This window comes from Artibeus jamaicensis, unplaced genomic scaffold (assembly GCF_021234435.1).
Source record: "Artibeus jamaicensis isolate MK-2021 breed Jamaican fruit bat unplaced genomic scaffold, CSHL_Jam_final contig_750, whole genome shotgun sequence".
In the NCBI taxonomy this organism is placed as follows: Eukaryota; Metazoa; Chordata; class Mammalia; order Chiroptera; family Phyllostomidae; genus Artibeus; species Artibeus jamaicensis.
Genome location: NW_026521948.1, coordinates 17,411 through 36,950, shown reverse-complemented (window position 1 = coordinate 36,950; position 19,540 = coordinate 17,411). Strand labels below are relative to the sequence as shown.

Here is a 19,540-nt window from a genome sequence, read left to right as displayed (position 1 = left end):
ATGGAGTGGACCAGAAGAAAGCAAATAATGGCCAAACAGAAAAGAGTCAAGAAGCAAGAATTCAAAGAAATGAGGAGAGTCTTAGGAACCTCCAGGACATCTTTCAATGCTCCAACATCCGAATTATAGGGGTACCAGAAGGGGGAAGGCACAGCCACCAGTGGAAAACTTATTTGAACAAATAATAAAGGAGAACTTCCCCAATCTGGCAAAGGAAATAGACTTCCAGGAAATCCAGGAAGCTCAGAGAGTCCCAAAGAAGTTGGACCCAAGAAGGAGCACACCAAGGCACATCGTAATTACATTAGCCAAGATTAAAATGAAGGAGAGAGTCCTAGAAGCAGCAAGAGCTAAGGGGACTGTCACCTACAAAGGAGTTCCCATCAGACTGTCAGCAGATTTCTCAAGAGACCTTACAGGCAAGAAGGGGCTGGAAAGAGGTATTCCAAGTCATGAAATCCAAAGACCTACCACCAAGATTGCTCTATCCAGCAAAACTTTCATTTACAATGGAAGGACAGATAAAGTGCTTCTCAGATAAGATCAAATTCAAGGAGTTCATCATCACCAAGCCCTTATTCTATGAAATGTTAAAGGGACTTATCTAAGAAAAAGAAGTTAAAGAAACATGAACAGTGAAAGGACAACAAACTCACAGTTATTAACAACCACACCTAAAACAAAAGCAAACTAAAAGGACAGCTAGATCAGGAGTGGAAACATAGAAATGAAGATCTCAAAGAGGGTTAGCAACAGGGGAGTGGGAGGAGGAGAAGGGGGGAGAAGGTACAGAAAATAAGTAGCATAGACAGTAGATAGAAAATAGATGGGGGGGGCAAGAATAGCATGGGAAATATAGAATCTAAAGGACTTGAGACACATGGTCATAAACTAAAGGGGGGTAATGGTGGGGACAGGAGGGTAGGGTGGAGGGGAATGAAGGGGGGAATAGGACAACTGTAACAGCATAATCAATAAAATAATTTAAAAAAAGAAAGTTGAGGCCATTCTTTTATCTCATTCCAATGTTTCTCATAAAGCCGGGGAATCCCGTGTCCCTGATGCACATAGTGAGTGAGTTCATGAGAAGATATATCACTATAGAGGTTCCAGAATGATGAGGGTTCCTGAACTAAGTCATTCCCTACTTTATAGAAAAGATTGCCCCACATGCAAATTTCTCTCCCAGTTCCAGGATAAATCCTCCCCTGGGATGTGGGTGCTTACAGCTCTCTCCTTACACAGGTCTCAGGTCTCTGGGCAAGACAGAGTTGTTCTCTAGAAGAAGATGAGACTGCTGAGTCTCCTCCTGTGCCTGGTGACAGTCCCTCTGGGTGAGTGTCTCAGATGTCAGGTATGGGTCTATGGGATGGTGGTGACTGAACTTCACTGACAAAGACTCATGTTCCTTGTCCCCAGGTGTCCTGTCCTATGTGTAGCTCCAAAAGTCAGGACCAGAACTGGCAAAGCCCTTGCAGATCATCTCCCTCACCTGCACTGCTTCTGGATTCTCTTTTATGTATTTTTAAATTTATTTATTTATCTTTAGAGGGGAAAGAAGAAGAGAGGGAGAGAAATATCAATGTATGGTTGACTCTCATGTGTCTCCTTTGGGGAACTGGCCTGCAACCCAGGCATGTGCCTTGACTGGGAATCGAACCGTGATCCTCTGGTTCACATGCCCATGCTCAATGCACTGAGCTACACCAGCCAGGGCTGGATTCTCTTTTAAAATATGTCACAATGACTGGACCTGCTAGACTCCAAGGAAGGCGCTGGAGTGAGTCCGTGTTATATGGGGTGGTGTTAGTACAGAGTTTACAACCTAACCCTGAAATCCCAACTAAGCATAACTGGGAACACCTCCAAGAGGCAACTTTATTTAACACTGAGCAGTCTCACAACCGAGGACACAGCCGTGTATTACTGTGTGAGAAACACAGTGAGGAAAAGTCAGTGTAAGACCAGACACAAACATCCCTGAGGGGGATTGAAAAGCTTGGTTGCAGAGACTGATAAGGACAAAAGGAGGCACTCTTGTCTCAGCAAGCACAGAGATCAGCCCCAGAGGCAGGTGTGGGCCTGGTTGGGAAGAAAGGGACTTCCACTTGGGAGCAGGGATTTTCTTTCAAAATAGTCAGATGCATCTAGGGACACAGACTTCTCTGTCAATTTAATTTCTGAAGTTTTCGCTGCAGACAATAAGCAAGGGGAAATATCACGAGGGAACATAGACCTCTTCTTCACCAAGTTCCTATTTTTTCTGTCTTAACAAATTGCATCACATTTTCTTATGAAATTATATTTAAAATTTCACTGAGGAGTGTTTGATCCTCAACAGAGTCTATGTTCATAGTAAAATATAAGCACATATTTATGGTCCCTTTGTCTGTGCTAGTAGAAGCTAAAACATCCTCAAAGTCCTTATTTTATAATTAGCAAACTAGAGAACATCCATGAATGGATTTCTACTCAGCATTGAAAATAATGATCAGCTGATATAGACAGAATAAAGGTCGCTGTCAATGATCACTCAACCTAGAATGTGTGAGCTCTGAGAACAAAGAGGTGTGTCCTGGTGCTCACAGAACCATCCTAGGACAGTGGGAGGCTGGGATTTCTGTCATTTTCTCACTGTTACCAGATGGGAAGGTGCACTCTGTGCACTGAGGGTTTCCTGATTCTCAGCAGGGTCCTGAGGGAGGGATGTCCCCACACAGAAAAACAAACACCCCCAGGCTCCTGCAAAAGCACAGCACCCACCACCATGTCTTATGTTGTCCTGATATCAGTTGTCTACTCCAAGTGCCTCTGTCTTTGGTTCTCTCACAAGCACAATATCCCATGGAAGCAAACACTTTATTGATCCCCATCCCGTGCAATGAACTTTTACCTCTCCCAGTGACCATGGGAAAATCTATGGTAATAGATATCCATGGGAATAGATCTAGAACTCTTCCTGATGGCTGATTTCTAGCCCTTTTCCAGGCAAAACTCAGGGTTAGGGTATTCACCTGCCAGTTGGGACAAAGATGGGTGTGCTGCACACTCAGCAAATACCTGAGTTCTCAGATCTGAATACATGGCAGATCCTGTCTCCATACCAACATTTTCTGGTGGTTGAACCCTGCCCGGCAAGTCAGGGTGAGGCAGTCAGTGAACCAAGGTCCCAAGGGTGCTGTGCCTAGCACAACGCCTCCATCCCCAGAGTGGGGTCAGTTGAACAGAGCAAGTACTGTTTTCTGGTGGCAGCTGCATGGATATCAACCTTAGTAGCCATCAGCATGGGGATGAATCCAGGACACTGACATCTCTTCTGACAAAATAACCTGTGGCCAAGAGCAGGCAGTATGGTATCTGTGCTCTTGAGTGCACTTGTCTTGAATGCATTTGCTGCAGTGGGATGGGGAAGGGAAGGCATGTACCTTCACCTATGTTGTCTAGCTGTTCCCACTATAAGCATAATCTCTGGAGTGAATTCTTCTTCATGATCTGTATTCCATTAGGAGTAGGTCCAGTCATGGTAGCAATTTTTTAAAATATTTTATTTATTTATCTTTAGAGAGGAAGGAAAGAGGAAGAGAAATATCAATGTATGGTTGTCTTTCGTGAGTTCCCTGCTGGGAACTGGCCTGCAATCCAGGCATGTGCCCTGACTGGGAATAGAACCACAATCATGTGGTTTGCAGGCCTGAGCTCAATCCACTGAGCTACACCAGCCAGGGCTCATGATAGCAATTTTAAAAACAACTTCTGCATTTTCACTAGGACTGAAATCCTTGTATCATTGTGAGTGTGGGTGCAGGGCTGGGACAGCAGCATTTCTGGACCCTGGACTGAGCCTTATTTCTAGGCAGAGTTATGCCCAGATCTGGGCTGTGTCCTTGCAGCTTTTCCTGTCCCTCAGTGTCCCTGAGATTTTTCTGTAAATGTTGTAATTCACCATATGTTGCTGGATATACTGTGCACCTATGTTGTTGTCCATAATTTTCAGGAATAAGGCTTTCATTTTAATATTTTACTTCAATTTTTATTTCAGTATATTTAGAAACACAAGAGACTGCCTTTTTTCTAAGTATTATTTTGCATATAGATATTGTTATTGATTTCTAGAATTATACTTTTAATACATAAACATAAATAAAATAATTAAAATATTTATATAGATAAGGAAGTTCTATCACCTATGTATAATGCAAAGACCACTTTTTTGCCTCAAAAAATTGGGCAAAAATGTGTGCATTATACACAACAAATTATGGTACATTAACTGACTTTATACTAAATCCATTTTAGAAGCTCAACAAAATAGGGTTGGAAGGGATAGGTCTTACTGGAAAGAATCTAAAGTCAGGGGACACATTATGATGCATCTGTGACAAGCAGATAGTACATCTGAAGGAATGATTCAGAACATTGTCAGTGCACAGACAAACACCTCCCTGTGTTACACGGTGAGAGACTCAGAGAAAGAAAGTCAATGTGAGGTCAGATACACACCTCCCTGTGCAAACACAGAACAGCTGAACTGTAGGGGGTGTTCAAGACTCAGGGCAAACTGAAAAACAAAGCAGTCCTTCCACCACAGGGAATCTGACCACCTAGGCACAATTTTCTGGGTCCCCTTTTCCTTAATCATCTCCTGTATCTGCGTGTGAGGAGATGCCCATCCATTGTAGTCCCATTGTCCTGCCTTTTTCCCTCCTATCTGCATGCTTTCAGAATTGGAACCTGTGAGCTATAGGTCAATGATACCCCCCACATGTTGTGTCAGTGTTAGCTACACTGACTGGACAAGGCGCCCTGAATCTGACTTTCCCCAGGACAAGTCAGGACCCTTCTCATCACAGACTCTGCAAGTTATGGGTGCAGGGAAACAGGAAGCCACAAGGGCAGGAAATCTCAAGTCTTCACATGAAATGTGTTTTCTTTTGTTCTGCTGTCTAACTAGGTCACTCACAAGATTTAGCTCAGTATGGGGTAATTTGCTTGTGCCAGGAAGTGTGGAAAAGGGAGATCTGGGGTTCAGTACCATGAACATTATCACAGTGTGTGTGTGTGTGTGTGTGTGTGTGTGTGTGTGTGTGAGTGTGTGCAGTACATGTGGAGTGGGGTTATGGCCACAAGCAGGGATCCTCACATGGGACCTGTAAGCATAAGATCCTGAGGACATCACAGTCCCCCAAGTCCCTGTGATGTTCAGGGCTCAGGGGAGTTGGCTGAGTCAGTGCATCATGTATCTCTAAAGAAGAAGCTTCCTGGTGGCTTCAAAGAGCCCTATGGGGTTTCCTGCAGAGTCACTGGGGTTTAGTACAGCCAATTCAGTAGCCAGAGATGTGAAGGCTAAAGGTGTCCCTGAGGGAGAAGCCTAAAGTCAGACTCAGGCTTTAATTCTGGATTAGAGGTGATGAGAACTCCAAGTCCTGTGAACTCAGACAGGGACGTCCATTTGAGAGTGCATTCTGGGCAGCAGGGGACAGAGGAGACCCACAAGCTCAGGGCTACTTTCCAGGAGCAGGTGCAGAGAGCTGGGGCAAGACTTCCAGTTAGTGTTTGGTTCTTCCTATTTTCAGGAAAACATCTAAAATATTTTAGACTTGAGGTGACTGTAAACACCCAGTTCCACCAGAGAATTTACCCAACTAAATAAAACACAAGGACCACACTAAATAGGTGTAATTCTATAATTTCTTTATTATCTGAATTGGAAGGAGCTGGAATGGGGGTGGTTTTATTCACTCACTTAGTGGAGCATTTGGGAAACACCCTGTTCAAGGAAGGACATTGTGGCACTGAAGGCCAGAACTGGTCCAGGTGGTCTCTGTGTCACTCAAAGGCGGGGCCTTAATGAGGATCATGTGCTGTGAGGGCTTGTTCCTCAGTGCAAGAAGTTATGTCTCCCCAGAGATCAGCGACCTGACAGGGACACACATTTTACAACAGTGACTGGGACTTGGACCCCGAGTCTTCACTGATCATGGACTCTGTGTCCTCTAGTTCTCTCAGGTGTGGTCAAGTCTTCAGCTATGAAACACTGTGCCCTATTAATATGCAAATGAGAAGAGGTAGACTAGGTTAAATGTGGGTCTGTCTGTGCCCTGAGAGCATCGCCCACAGCCACACTCACCCCTTTAGAAGTCCTGAATGCACAGCCCTTCATCATGGACTGGAGCTGGAGAGCCCTCTTCTTGGTGGCAGTGGCTACAGGTAAGAGGCTCTTTTGCCTGGAGATCCCTCATCCTGGGTGGTGGAGTGGACCAGGGATAGTCAAGAGACATTTTCACCACTTCTTGCCTCCTCTCCACAGGTGTTCACTCCCAGGTGCAGCTGATACAATCTGGGGCTGAGGTGAGGAAGCCTGGGGCTTCAGTGAAGGTATCCTGCAAGGCTTCTGGATACACTTTCACCAGCTACTGGATGCACTGGGTGTGGCAGGTGCCAGGACAAGAGCTTGAGTGGATGGGAAGAGTTAATCCTAACAATGGTGGTACAAACTATGCACAGAAGTTACAGGGAAGAGTCACCATGACCACAGACAAGTCTGTGAGCACAGCCTACATGGAACTGAGCAGCCTGAGAGCCGAGGATGCAGCTGTGTATTACTGTGCAAGAGACACAGTGAGGGGAAGTCAGCATGAGCCCAGACAAAAACCTCTTTAAGGGAGACAGGAGGGCTGAGCTGCAAAGGGTTCTCAGGCATACCAAATACAGAACAAATGCAGGGGCAGCTGTAGGTCTGGGCAGGAAGGAAGGGTTTTTGGCTTGGGAGCAAGGGTTTCCTCTCAAAGCTGTCAGATGCAGCCAGGAACACTTCTTCATTCTTTGTGGCCCTCATTTCCTACATTTTCACTGCAGACAGTAAAGGAAGATGTGATACTGTCTGCAGATGAGAGTCCACCTGTACCTGGGCACATTTCCTTTACCATTCTCCTCTATGACCTTTTCCTTCCTTGTCAGTGAACCACCCTGAGTGTTCTTGTCCTCCCTGTGGTTGAAAACAGTTCCCACACAGTGGAGTACAACTTTGTTCAGGCCCCTTGTGCTGAGCTCAGGCTCTCTTCCCCAACATGCACATAATGTCCTCATATATGCCCTTCCTTCTGGCAGGCACCCATCATTCTACAGGGGTTGTGATTATCCCCCTGCACTTCCACCCCTAAGGCCCTGTCCTCCCTGGTACACATTACCCTCTTGTTCCTCATTTACTGGGTGGATGTGAAATGAACCCCAACATCTATCTCAAAAATTACAGTATTATTACTCTGTTTTTCTTTTGTTTCCTTTTGAAAAGGACACATGATTCCATTAATGTCCCAACTGGAGAATTCATGTCATCTCTAACTTAATCCTGTCAGAGTCCTGTCATAGAAGGGAACACTTACCAGTCCCAGCACCAGAAATCTGGATGTTTTCTAGGGCCCAGGTTCAGCAATCCTGGTTCCCTGAGGATCATGGCCTCACCTGCACCTCAGGGACATGGGGGCAGGTTTTTTCCCTCAGGTTATTGAAGTTGTGTTGAAGAGTGTGACAGTGTGCATGTGTATACACACATGTTAAATTGTTGACATGTGTGTTTGTCACTGTGTGCCCATGTGTAGTAGATTGCTCTGCCTGATTTTAGGAATTGTATCTCTACCCCTTGTGGTTAAGGGAGAGAAACGACCTTCGGAATGCCAACCACAGGAGCAAAGCCTGTCTCTGGTAGCAAATGCTGCCTCAGTTCCTCCCCCTGCCCCCAGAGCTTGGTTGGAAGTCAATGATGGGTAAGACCCCTCACAGTGGGGGGCAACCTAAGCCAGACTCGATCACGTAGGAGGCCTTCACGGGAGGACTCAGGAGGCTGCAACAGAGAGCAATGGTCTCTCGCCCCCCAGCTTTGTCAAAGCCTGAGTCCCCATGTTCTCTAGGAGAAGCACTTCCTGGCTCTAATCCCCTTAAGCCTGAGTACCTGATGGGGAGGGGTACAGCTCCTTGCCTGGCCAGAGGGTTCCCTGGGGGAAAATCTGGCATCACAAAGACATCCTGATAAACCTGTGAAATCTGCTCTGTTAAGAGTGCTTTCATTCATATGATAAGGGTCCGAGAGGAAATGAGTATGTCTCCCAAAGTTTCTGCAACTCTCTTCCTGACAGACACTCACTCAGACTTAAACCCTAAGACCTCTTTGAAATGTTATCTACTGTTTGATCCTTGCTGCCCTGTATTCCTGTGTGTTACAACCCAATAAAAGGGTATGGAAAAAGGTGCTCGAGGCCTCTTTCTCCCCAGAGAAACTGGCCACAGCCCACTCCTCCATCCCCAAACAGATCTCATCTTGTCTTGGCCATATTTATTCACTCACATGTGTCCATGGCACTGGGGGGACACTCTCGAAAAAGGTAGCCGCCACACCCATTTATGACTTAATCTATGTTCTGAGTTTCCCACAGCTCATAGAACAAGGATCTTCCTACCTGTCCGTGAGGAGCAGGCCACAGGGAGAGAGAGCACAACCTACTAGAAAGATTATGTTTCCCTTTCTGTCAGCTGGGTTTCAGTGCAAGGACAATAGTGTGTCATGGACACAACATGCTTATAGATCTTGTTCATAGGAACTGACGTTCAAGTGTTTTAGGTAATGTCTGTAAAAATCCTGAAACATCAGGTGTCCCTTACTCAAAGTGTCCCTTTTCCCCAGATGATCTGGCAGAGGTCAGCTGCACAAGGCAGGCTCAGGGCTGGTGAAGCCCAGAGCACGGCTGCCAAAATATGGTGCATGGGAGCAGGGGTAATACACACCCCAACTTTTTATACACAGCAGAATCTTGACCCAGGGGCATGTCCTCAATCCACCTCTCCCTGCAGCTGATCTCCAAGATCACCAAGGACATGGCTGTAAGTTACTGTACCATGCACATGGAGTGAGACAGTGCCAGCCCAGACACCAAAGTCTGTCTTTAGGGGATAGGAATGGGGTTGGGATCCAGGGTTTGCTCAGGACAGTGGGTGCCTGGGTGCCATCTGGTTAGCAGGTACAGAGAGATGCTAGGAAAAGGATTCTTGAAATATTGTGCAAATCCTCCCCATGCTCAGAAAATGCTTTCACATAGACCTTCCCTCTCATCCTTCTATTTTATGTTCACCTGTTTCTAGGTGTGTGGCTGAGTTAGTTAACATGTGCATCTGTGTGTGGGTGAGTGTTACTCTTTGATTTACCTGCAAATGCAATTTTTTATGTTCTTGAGTGTGTATGGAGAGTACCTTCTTCAATGCATAGCTTTATGTGTGTTTCTAAGTGCTTTTATACTCTTAATACTGGCATGACTTTTATGAAAAAGTAAAGGCTTAATGTTTCTTTATAGCAATTCCTAATTTCCAACATACTTCTCAGCTGCTGAAAAATATGTATGATAGCACATCTTAGTATACATGCTGCTCCTTGGTGTCTTTTTACCTTTTCACCCATCAGTTTGAGCTCTGTAGGCATCCTGTTGGTGATTTGTCTGTGTGCAGTGCTGCACCCATCTCTCAGGTGGACATGGCTGCACATGGCATCTGACTCCCCATGTGCCCCTCCCTGTCCTGGCTCCAGTTCCCATGGACCCTTCATCTTCTGACAGGCAGGACTAGGCTGAGAAATGGTGGCCCTGACCCATCATCATGGAATCCATATGGATTTCTAAAAGGCTGCCAGTCCAGTGCTCCAAATTCAGGATACCCTAAATCCATACTCTCTCTCCTGCAGGAAGCAGTGCTAACACCACAGTGGGGTATGAGGCTCTGAGGATGGGGGTGTGCAACATCAGTCTCCCTCAAGACTTACTCCTGGATCCAAGGGTTTCAAGCTTCACTGTGAGTGGGATTTACATTGGGATTGTGTTGGATCCTAGGAAGTCCAAGGGACCTTGGCTCCCTGGTGTTGATATTCAACAGGTCCCACCCATGATCACAATGGTGAGACAGGACACAGGTTTAATCAAAAGGTCTACTAGAAGAAAACAGTTGACTTTGTTCTAACTGTAAATAAATTTTATATTGAACTCTTCAGTATGTTACAAAATGTGCACAGAGTAAACATATCTCATGGTAGAGTGAACATCTTCCTTCCTATTCTCTTAGTACTTGACCCGCACACACACAGCCACATCTTGTCACACAGAGTAACACACATAGTCACAACCCAATCAGTCACACACAGTCAAAAACAATAACACAGTCATACACTCATTTTTGAAAATGACATGAATTCACACATGAGCTGTTATTCAAACCTGTTCATGTCATTGTACACCCTCTCCTCTAAAATGTGTCAGGGTTTTTTCCCCACTCACTAATGCCCAGTCCACATAATGCCTAGGGCTGACAGTTCTCCTGCTACAATTGCTAAAACAGGTACTTAATGGATGATCTTAAGTAGTTTTTATTTTATATTTACCTCCTATAATAGCAATTATTATAAATAAAATTACATGTTTGGAAGTGATGTGATTCTGAAAATACCGAAGTAGATCTATAACTGAAAAGTATAATTATGAGCAACTTTGTATGTTCATGCCAAAGATTTCAGGAATCAGTTCAGAAAGGTTATCCCAACTCAACTTTAACCTCAGGAAATAGCACAGCAAACACATCACAGACTCCTATGTCCTTATAAAAACGTATAACTTTTTAATTTCCATAACCACAGGTCAGCATGGCAAAGTTGCATTTGCACTTATTTATAAAGTTAGGAAAGTGCACAATTAAAATGGTCACATCGATGGGGAGAAAAGTTGTGAAGAAATGTCCAAGATAATTTACTGTGGGCTAAAATGTAGGAGAACCCTGTGCTCTGTCTGGTGGACCCGCATGCCCCTCCTTCTCTGCTCTAGTCTCTGCTTCTTTTAGAAAAGGAGGGAAGGTAAATGAAGACAGAGACAGAAACCTCACCACAGTGCAGGGTAAGTGCAGCATGCTGGTGGTGTCTGACATGGGACTGATCTGTTACAGAGTGTGGATGGGTCTCACAAACTAGATATAATGGAAACAACATAATGATTGTAAAATCTAGAGCCAAAGACACAGCCCTATATTGCTGCACAAGAGATACACAGAGGGGAAAGCAATGTGAGCACAGAAACAATTCTTTGGCAGGAGAAGCTGCATCCAAAAGAGGGCACCAAAGGCCCATGGGCTCAGCAGGAGCAGGGCACATGGAGTTTAAGGCTTAGTTTCATCTCTGGCCCAGGAGTTTCCTCTCCATCTGACACTGAATATGTAGATCTTAAGAAAGCAATCACCACCATGCATTTACGTGTATGTGTCTCCTGTATCTCAATGCCCTAGTTAGATGCATGCCATCTCTACCTGAGGAACTCTTCCCCTAAATAGCTTTATTGTGACAGTTGATGTTTGTTTAGTTGCTGGATCACAAGCTATCCAAAGATCTAGCTGAAATTATTTCTTTTTACAGTGTGTTTGCACTGTTTGAACTTAGCCTTTGAACTGCTGTCTCAGAAAGGCTGATTTGAACAATGTGGATGGGCTACGTCCACTCCACTGAAGCACTGAGTGGAACAAACAGTGAAAGAGAGAAAATTAACCCTTTTTCCCTGTGCCATGGAATTTGGAGCTGGGAAACAGATATTATTCTGACCTGGACATTTAGATCCTCAGTATACAGACCAGGCTTAGTTAAGAAAGCAGCTCTCCTGTGTCTGCTTCCTGAAATGCCAGATGATGGACTTTGGGATGCCTCGCAGTCATAATGAGATAATTAACTCTTTATAAATGTAAATACACATTCTGTGGGGAAGTGTCTCTGGAGAACCAGGGCCAATTATATCATAAAGCACAGTATGTTAAAGTTTTCCCATCAGAGCACACACAAGAGTTAATGTAAAATAGTACTGGGCACATGCTGAACAAAGTAAGAGAATGGGAACTCCTTCTGCAAGTCAGACATGCTTTGAAAGAGTCAAGGAAAGAAACTGTCTCAGGGATTTATTTATTTATTTATTTTGATGTGGTGGGAGAGAGGACTTCTTCTTAGAGTGGCTTTTATGATTTCAATCTTCCATTGACATCTAAGGGGAGACCAAACTTTCCTTTGGGATTCCCTGTGTGGGGCAGATGGAGAAGAGGCAGAAATGACCCATCAGTTGTCGGAAGTGAAACACAAAATGAAATAGAGTCTCACTGCCTATTCTGCCTAACAACCATAAGCAAGGAATAGATGTGAAATTAGGAGTCATTATGTGTGGAAAGTGACATGTGTATAGAAAATGAAATGTATGATTATAAGTAAGCAAACAATGATGAAGATGAAAAAGATGATGATGATATGAGACAGGGATGTTAGTCCTGTGAAACTGTAGCTCCTCATGTGGACACACGATCACCATGGCTTCTCCAGGATGGAGTGTCCTTTCTTTTCCATAACTGGTGAGAATGTTCACAGATGGAGCCCCAGTGAATTATGAAGCTTGTGTGATTCATGCTGTAACCAGGTCAGTAAAAATACCCAAAATGTCCACGTCTCATTAGCTGAAATCTATGACACTGTTGCCTTATTTAATAGACACACTGTGAAAATGTGTTTGTGTGTTACAAAGAATCCTCTCTCCACCTATGTGCAATGACATGTTCCTTATTTCTTTTGATCTGTACTTGTCTCAGAGAATTCCAAAGATTCCCTTTCTAACCAACTTGTGTTTCTAATCATTAATGTATTCTCTAAGATGATATAATCTGTCTCTACCATGCCTTGTACTTCCTTCTAGGTTTTCATTTTAAAAGTATTTATATCTATATGTTTAATAACTCAATTCATGAAAATGGGGCCTATTCTTGTATGTGAATCAGAGAATATTCAGCATCCTCCCCTTACCCAGTTTCAAAGTTGCTCCCAGATTGTGGGTAATTCTTCCAGCAGTTACCAGAGCCAATTATAGTCCCTATGGCTGCTGTAACAAACAAACATGGACAATGGGGGATGAACATTTTCTGGAGAGTTTTTTGGAAAAAACACGCAATAGAGAACCAGACAAAATATTGATGACTTATACATGGTTGCATTCAATAGATTTGACCAAAAACATAGATCCATTAAGCAAATTAAAAACACAAATGGGAAAATGAAACATGTAATTTTACATTATAATTCTAATTATTTAATAAAAAGTGTCTTTTAAGCATTAAGAACATTATATAAACGTGGTAGAGCCCAGCATCCTTGGATCGTAGTGCCCATCCCCAGAAGCCAGGACAAGGGAGACTGAGAATTTCCTGTCATGGTTGGAGTTTCATTTTCTCCGAGCAAATCTATTCTAGGAAATTCTCCTCATTCTTTCTCTTCTGAACCCCAAATTCACAGAAAGGACAAAGCTTGCACCATTCACTATTGTGGAACCACTTGCCGAGCAAGCCCATGACCTTGATAAACATGACTATCAGTTTACTCTTCTGAACTTATGTCCCCAGGACTGGGAACTACTGGAAAATCAAAAACAGAATGTGACTAACTGGCCCACAGCTGCAGGTAAAATACAAATTGGAGCAAACTGCAGTTTAAGCAAAATCAACTGGAACCCCCTGTATTGCAACACAACCAAAATCCTAGGGGCCATACAACTATAACCCACACCCCCATTTTTTTAACCAGTAAAAACTCCAAGGCCTTATATTATGCTTCTGATGTTTGTCTCCACATTTAAGCCCATTTCCTCCCTAGGAAAGTGAATAAAACCTAACTCTCCATTTTAGTCTCTTTCAAAATTCTTCCACAGACTGTGTACTGGTCACCCTAACAAATAAAAGACTAAGAAAAGAGGTCAGTTAGTCCACTTCCATAATCACTTCCACATATGAAGAAGTCTGTGTTGTACACATACATGATCATTATTCTCATTTTTAGTTTTTTTCTGCATGTAAAAATGTGATTATTTCTGATGTGATTAGTTTAACTCTTAAATGGGCCCTAGGCTCTCTCTCATAAGGAAGGTATCTAAACGTGGAGATATAATTATACTCACAAAACTTCCAGAGTCCCCCAAGAAAGTTCAGGATGTCTGCTTTGGAGGAAATTTCTCAGATCCAGTTGACATCAAACATGTAGAAAACATGATACTGAGAATGACTGCTTTTTTAAACCTTTCATGACAAAGTAAACCCTAAATGTATTTAAATGATTATGTAAATTTTTGGAAAAAATTGAATACATTAGATTTTGTTATTTTTAATCTGATTGAAAAATTCTAATAAACATTTTTAAGGTTGTATTTTTTAAATAAGCCAAGAAAGGATTCATTAAGGGAAATATTTAAAAATATTATTGCTAAAGTTAAGTCCATTACTCCCATGAAAATTACACTAAAGGAATAAAAGACAAACATGAAGAATATATTTCCAAATCCTAAGGCTGATGGAAGAAAGTGTTTACTACACATTAAGAACATTATGTACTCTGTGGGAGATCCCAGCACCCTCTGGCCACAGTGACCATCCCTGAAAAGAGACTTAGGAAGGCTGGAAGACAGGGTTTTATGTCAGGGTTGAAATTCCCTTTCTTGTGCCCAAATCTTTGTGAAAATTCTCCTCATTAACTTACCATGTTTGTTTGCCTCTGGCCCACCACCACACAGATGACATTCTGGCAGCAAAGTCCAAGTTACAGGACACTCTGTGAAATTGCAGCCTTTTTTCATCCCTCCCTCAGGCTGAGATCCTGTGGATTCTCTTCACCTGAGATCAAAACCCTGTTAGTGCCCCGGTCTCTGAGTTAGTACTGATGTCATCACACAGCAGGGAGCAGTGTGGGAAAACACTTGACACTGCAAAACCCACATTTAGCCTGTGCTATGTTCCTATGTCAACTGAAACAATTATCACATGCCTGGCACCACAATTTACATGTCTTTTTCTTGTATATTCTGGAGGTCAGAGTAAAAGTGTCAGTCCAAACCAGGTTCACTCAACATCCATGTAATTCACCCTATGTATGAAGTTGCTTTTTTATTTTGTATATCTATACTATGAGTATTATCAGGTTCAAGTTCAGAGGACACCCATTATGTGGGGCCATTAGGACAAACTCCCACAGGTCACATGCTGACATAAATAGAGATTGTGAGAGAAAAGACAGATCGTATGAAATCAATGATCAGGGGGCTGCATTACATCCACTCTCCTGCTCCCTCATAACAGCTATGTTGAACATCCATACAAAGACAAATCCTAAGAGAGAGCATCAGGCTGAACCCGCAATGATGAACAGTTTAACATAACAACAGACCCACCAACTCCAGTAATGGAAAGTTATTTGAATGATTTATTCATCCTGTAATCAATGGATAAAGAAAGAGAATAATGTTCTTCATATAAATGATGATTTTTTGTAACTGTTAATGTGTATTAGTGGTTCACATCAAGGTTTTCCATCATCTAATTTATAAGATTTCAACATACTGGGCTGGGTCTCTCCGTGGCTCACGGCCTTCCGCCAAGATGGAGGCATAGGTGGATGTGCCGTGCCTTCCCACACAACCAAGATTAGAGAAAACTAAATATTAGCAACAGAAAACACAGCCAGAACACAGAAAATTGAACTTCTTGGAGGTCCGTTAACAACAAATTCTTCAGCCTGACCAGTAAGGGGCGAAACCAGCGGCTGGCAGAGCAGGGTTGCACAGGAGGACTTGGCCAGACACACTCAGGCCCGCGGAATCCAGGCGCAGGGTCAGACCTAGTGAGTGACCCAGCAAGCAACCAGGCGAGCGACCGAGGGGGAGACAGCGGGGCAGCGGGGCTGCGCGCATTTGTGCGAGGGTGGACAGGCGAGAGAGTGGGCGGTTGGACCGGGCCGGCAGGTCCCCACGGCAAGCGGCAGTGGAGGGCGCCGCCATTTCCCTGCTCTGACCCCACCTCCACATACAGCGTCATAACCCAGCGACTCTGAGTGGCCCGGCCCAGGTGAACCACCTAAGGCACTGCTCCTCCGCACCCAGCTGTGAGAAGCGGCAGAGGGGGGTCACCATTTCCCCGCTCTGGCCACACCCCCACATACAGCGTCACAACCCAGCGGCCTGGGAATCCAAGGTGCCGCTTCTCACATTTAAAGGGCCCAAACAGACCAAGAATGGCGCAGGAGGATCTCAGAGCCCCAGAGCCAATAAATCTAAGCGATGAAGAAATAGCAAAACTCACAGACGCACAGTTTAAAATATTGGTGATCAGGATCCTCACAGAACTGGTTGATTATACCAACAAATTAGACAAATATATGAAGGTGAAACTAATTGAAATGAATGGAATTTCACAGGACACCAATAGCAATGAAAAGGAAACTGGGACTCAAATCAATGGAGTGGACCAGAAGAAAGCAAATAATGGCCAAACAGAAAAGAGTCAAGAAGCAAGAATTCAAAGAAATGAGGAGAGTCTTAGGAACCTCCAGGACATCTTTAAACACTCCAACATCCGAATTATAGGGGTACCAGAAGGGGGAAAGGCACAGCCACCAGTGGAAAACTTATTTGAACAAATAATAAAGGAGAATTTCCCCAATCTGGCAAAGGAAATAGACTTCCAGGAAATCCAGGAAGCTCAGAGAGTCCCAAAGAAGTTGGACCCAAGAAGGAACACACCAAGGCGCATCATCATTACATTAGCCAAGATTAAAATGAAGGAGAGAATCCTAGAAGCAGCAAGAGCTAAGGGGACAGTCACCTACAAAGGATTCCCCATCAGACTGTCAGCGGATTTCTCAAAAGAGACCTTACAGGCAAGAAGGGGCTGGAAAGAGGTATTCCAAGTCATGAAATCTAAAGACCTACATTCAAGACTGCTCTATCCAGCAAAACTTTCATTTACAATGGAAGGACAGATAAAGTGCTTCTCAGATAAGATCAAATTCAAGGAGTTCATCATCACCAAGCCCTGATTATATGAAATGTTAAAGGGACTTATCTAAGAAAAAGAAGTTAAAGAAACATGAACAGTGAAAGGACAACAAACTCACAGTTATTAAGAACCACACCTAAAACGAAAGCAAACTAAAAGGACAGCTAGATCAGGAGTGGAAACATAGAAATGAAGATCTCAAGGAGGGTTAGCAACAGGGGAGTGGGAGGAGGAGAAGGGGGGGAGAAGGTACAGAAAATAAGTAGCATAGACAGTAGATAGAAAATAGATGGGGGGCAAGAATAGCATGGGAAATATAGAATCTAAAGGACTTGAGACACATGGTCATAAACTAAAGGGGGGGTGATGGTGTGGATGGGGGGTAGGGTGGAGGGGAATAAAGGGGGAATAGAACAACTGTAACAGCATAATCAATAAAAAAATTAAAAAAATATTTCAACATACTTATTCCCCAATTTTATGTAAATCTTCACCAAAGTACCTCTAGTAACAACTGAGTTTCTTCTATATCCCAAATGTTTGAACCTGGTTTTACCACAAACTGTGGGAAATGAAAAATGAGGACCAAAGGTACTACATATTCAGCACCAAACTCCACTGAAGAAAAATGTTCCAGCATCTCTGCCCACTTCTCTGGAGAGTTCACATTTTTATCTCCTAAAGAACAACACAAGAGGGACTTCCACCAAGATGGAAGCGTAGGTGGAAACACCTTGTGTCCTCCCACAACCAAATCTAAAAACAAAGTTTTAACAATAATAAACGCAACCAAACCATACAGAAAATCAACAATACGGAGTCCAAAAACAACAAAATTCTCAGCTAAACCGGTAAGAGGGATGAAGCCAGCAGCTGAGCTGGTTGGTCAAAAAGATGCGCAAGCAGCCGAAGGCGCAGATCCCAGGTGCAGGCTAGCTTCCGGCAGACACAGGGAAGAGGTGCGGCTGACTGTCTGCAGTCGGTCAAGCATTTTCTTGCAGATAAACCAGTGAAGAGGCGAGCATTGAGCCCACACAGGGCAGAGCAGCAGGCTCGCACATTTCCACTCAGATAAACAGGCAGGCGGCCAGCGGTGGAATGACTGGGCAAGCGGAGAGGACCACCATTGCTCTCTCTCTGACCTTGCCCCCACATACAGCATCACAAAACAGCGACATGGGTGGCCCCACCCTGGTAAACAACTAAGGCTTTCTTCCTCATATGTTACAGGCACAAACAGATCAAAACATGGCTCAAGAACAACTCAGAGCCCCAGAGCCGATAAATCTAAGTGATGAAGAAATAGCCAAACTTTCATATACACAGTTCAAAACACTGGTGATCAGGATCCTGACAGAACCTGTTGATTTTAGTCAAATATTAGAGGAACATATAAAGGCGAAACTAATTGAAATGAATGGTAATGCACAGGAAACCAATAGTAATGGGAAGAAAACTGGGACTCAAACCAAGGGAGTAGACCAGAAGGAAGGAAACAATGACCAAACAGAAAAGAATGAAGAAAGGAGAATTCAAAAATGTGAGGAGAGGCTTAGGAACCTCCAGGACATCTTTAAATGTTCCAACATTTGAATTATAGTGGTACCAGAAGGGGAAGAGGAACAGTCATGAGTGGAAACCTTATTTGAACAAATAATAAAAGAGAACTTTCCCATTCTGGCAAAGGAAATAGACTTCCAGGAAATCCAGGAAGCTCAGAGACTCCCAAAGAAGTTGGACCCAAGAAGGAACACACCAAGGCACATCATCATTACATTAGCCAAGATTAAAATGGAGAGAATCCTAGAAGCAGCAAGAGATAAGGGGACAGTCACCTACAAAGGAGTCCCCATCAGACTGTCAGCAGATTTCTCAAAAGAGACCTTACAGGCAAGAAGGGGCTGGAAAGAGGTATTCCAAGTCATGAAATTCAAAGACCTACAACCATTATTGCTCTATCCAGCAAAGTTTTCATCTAGAATGGAAGGACAGAAAAAGTGCTTCTCAGATAAGACCAAATTCAAGGAGTTCATCATCACCAAGTCCTTATTATATGAAATGTTAAAGGGACTTACCTAAGAAAAAGAAGATAAAAAAGATGAACAGTGAAAGAACAGCAAACTCATAGTTATCAACAACCACACCTAAAACAAAAGCAAATTAAGAGTACAGGTAGATCAGGAGTGAACCATAGAAATGAAGATCACATGGAGGATTAGCAACAGGAGAGTGGGAGGAGGAGAAGGGGGGGAATATACAGAAAATAAGTAGCATAGACAGTAGGTAGAAAATACATAGGGGGAGGATAAGAATAATATGGGAAATACAGAATCTAAAGAACTTGAGACATGTGTTCATGAACTAAAGGGGGGATGGTTGGGGAGGGGTGTGCAGGGTAGAGGGGAATGGAGGAGGGGAAATAGAACAAATGTAATGACACACTCAGTAAAATAATTAAAAAAAAAGAACAACACAAAGACATCCGGCCAAGATGGAAGCATAGGTGGAAACACTGTACCTCCTCGCACAACCAAGTTTAAAGTCAACAAAGTTTTAGTAACAAAAACTCAGCCAAACACAGAAAATTGAACTGTATGTATGTCCAACAACAACGAAACATTCAGCCAGACCTCAACACAATACAGAGACTGGGTCACCCTGTGCTGCTGAACACCTAAGGCTC

At 43.5% G+C, this 19,540-nt stretch overlaps 1 gene segment (V, D, J or C); it reads left to right on the top strand.

The window, feature by feature from the left end:
* The first annotated feature begins 6,121 nt into the window (after positions 1-6,121).
* On the top strand, positions 6,122-6,660 carry LOC119059045 (immunoglobulin heavy variable 1-2-like). The segment is given in 2 exon segments: positions 6,122-6,207; positions 6,308-6,660. Coding segments are annotated over 2 exon segments (399 nt in total).
* Positions 6,661-19,540: the final 12,880 nt, after the last annotated feature.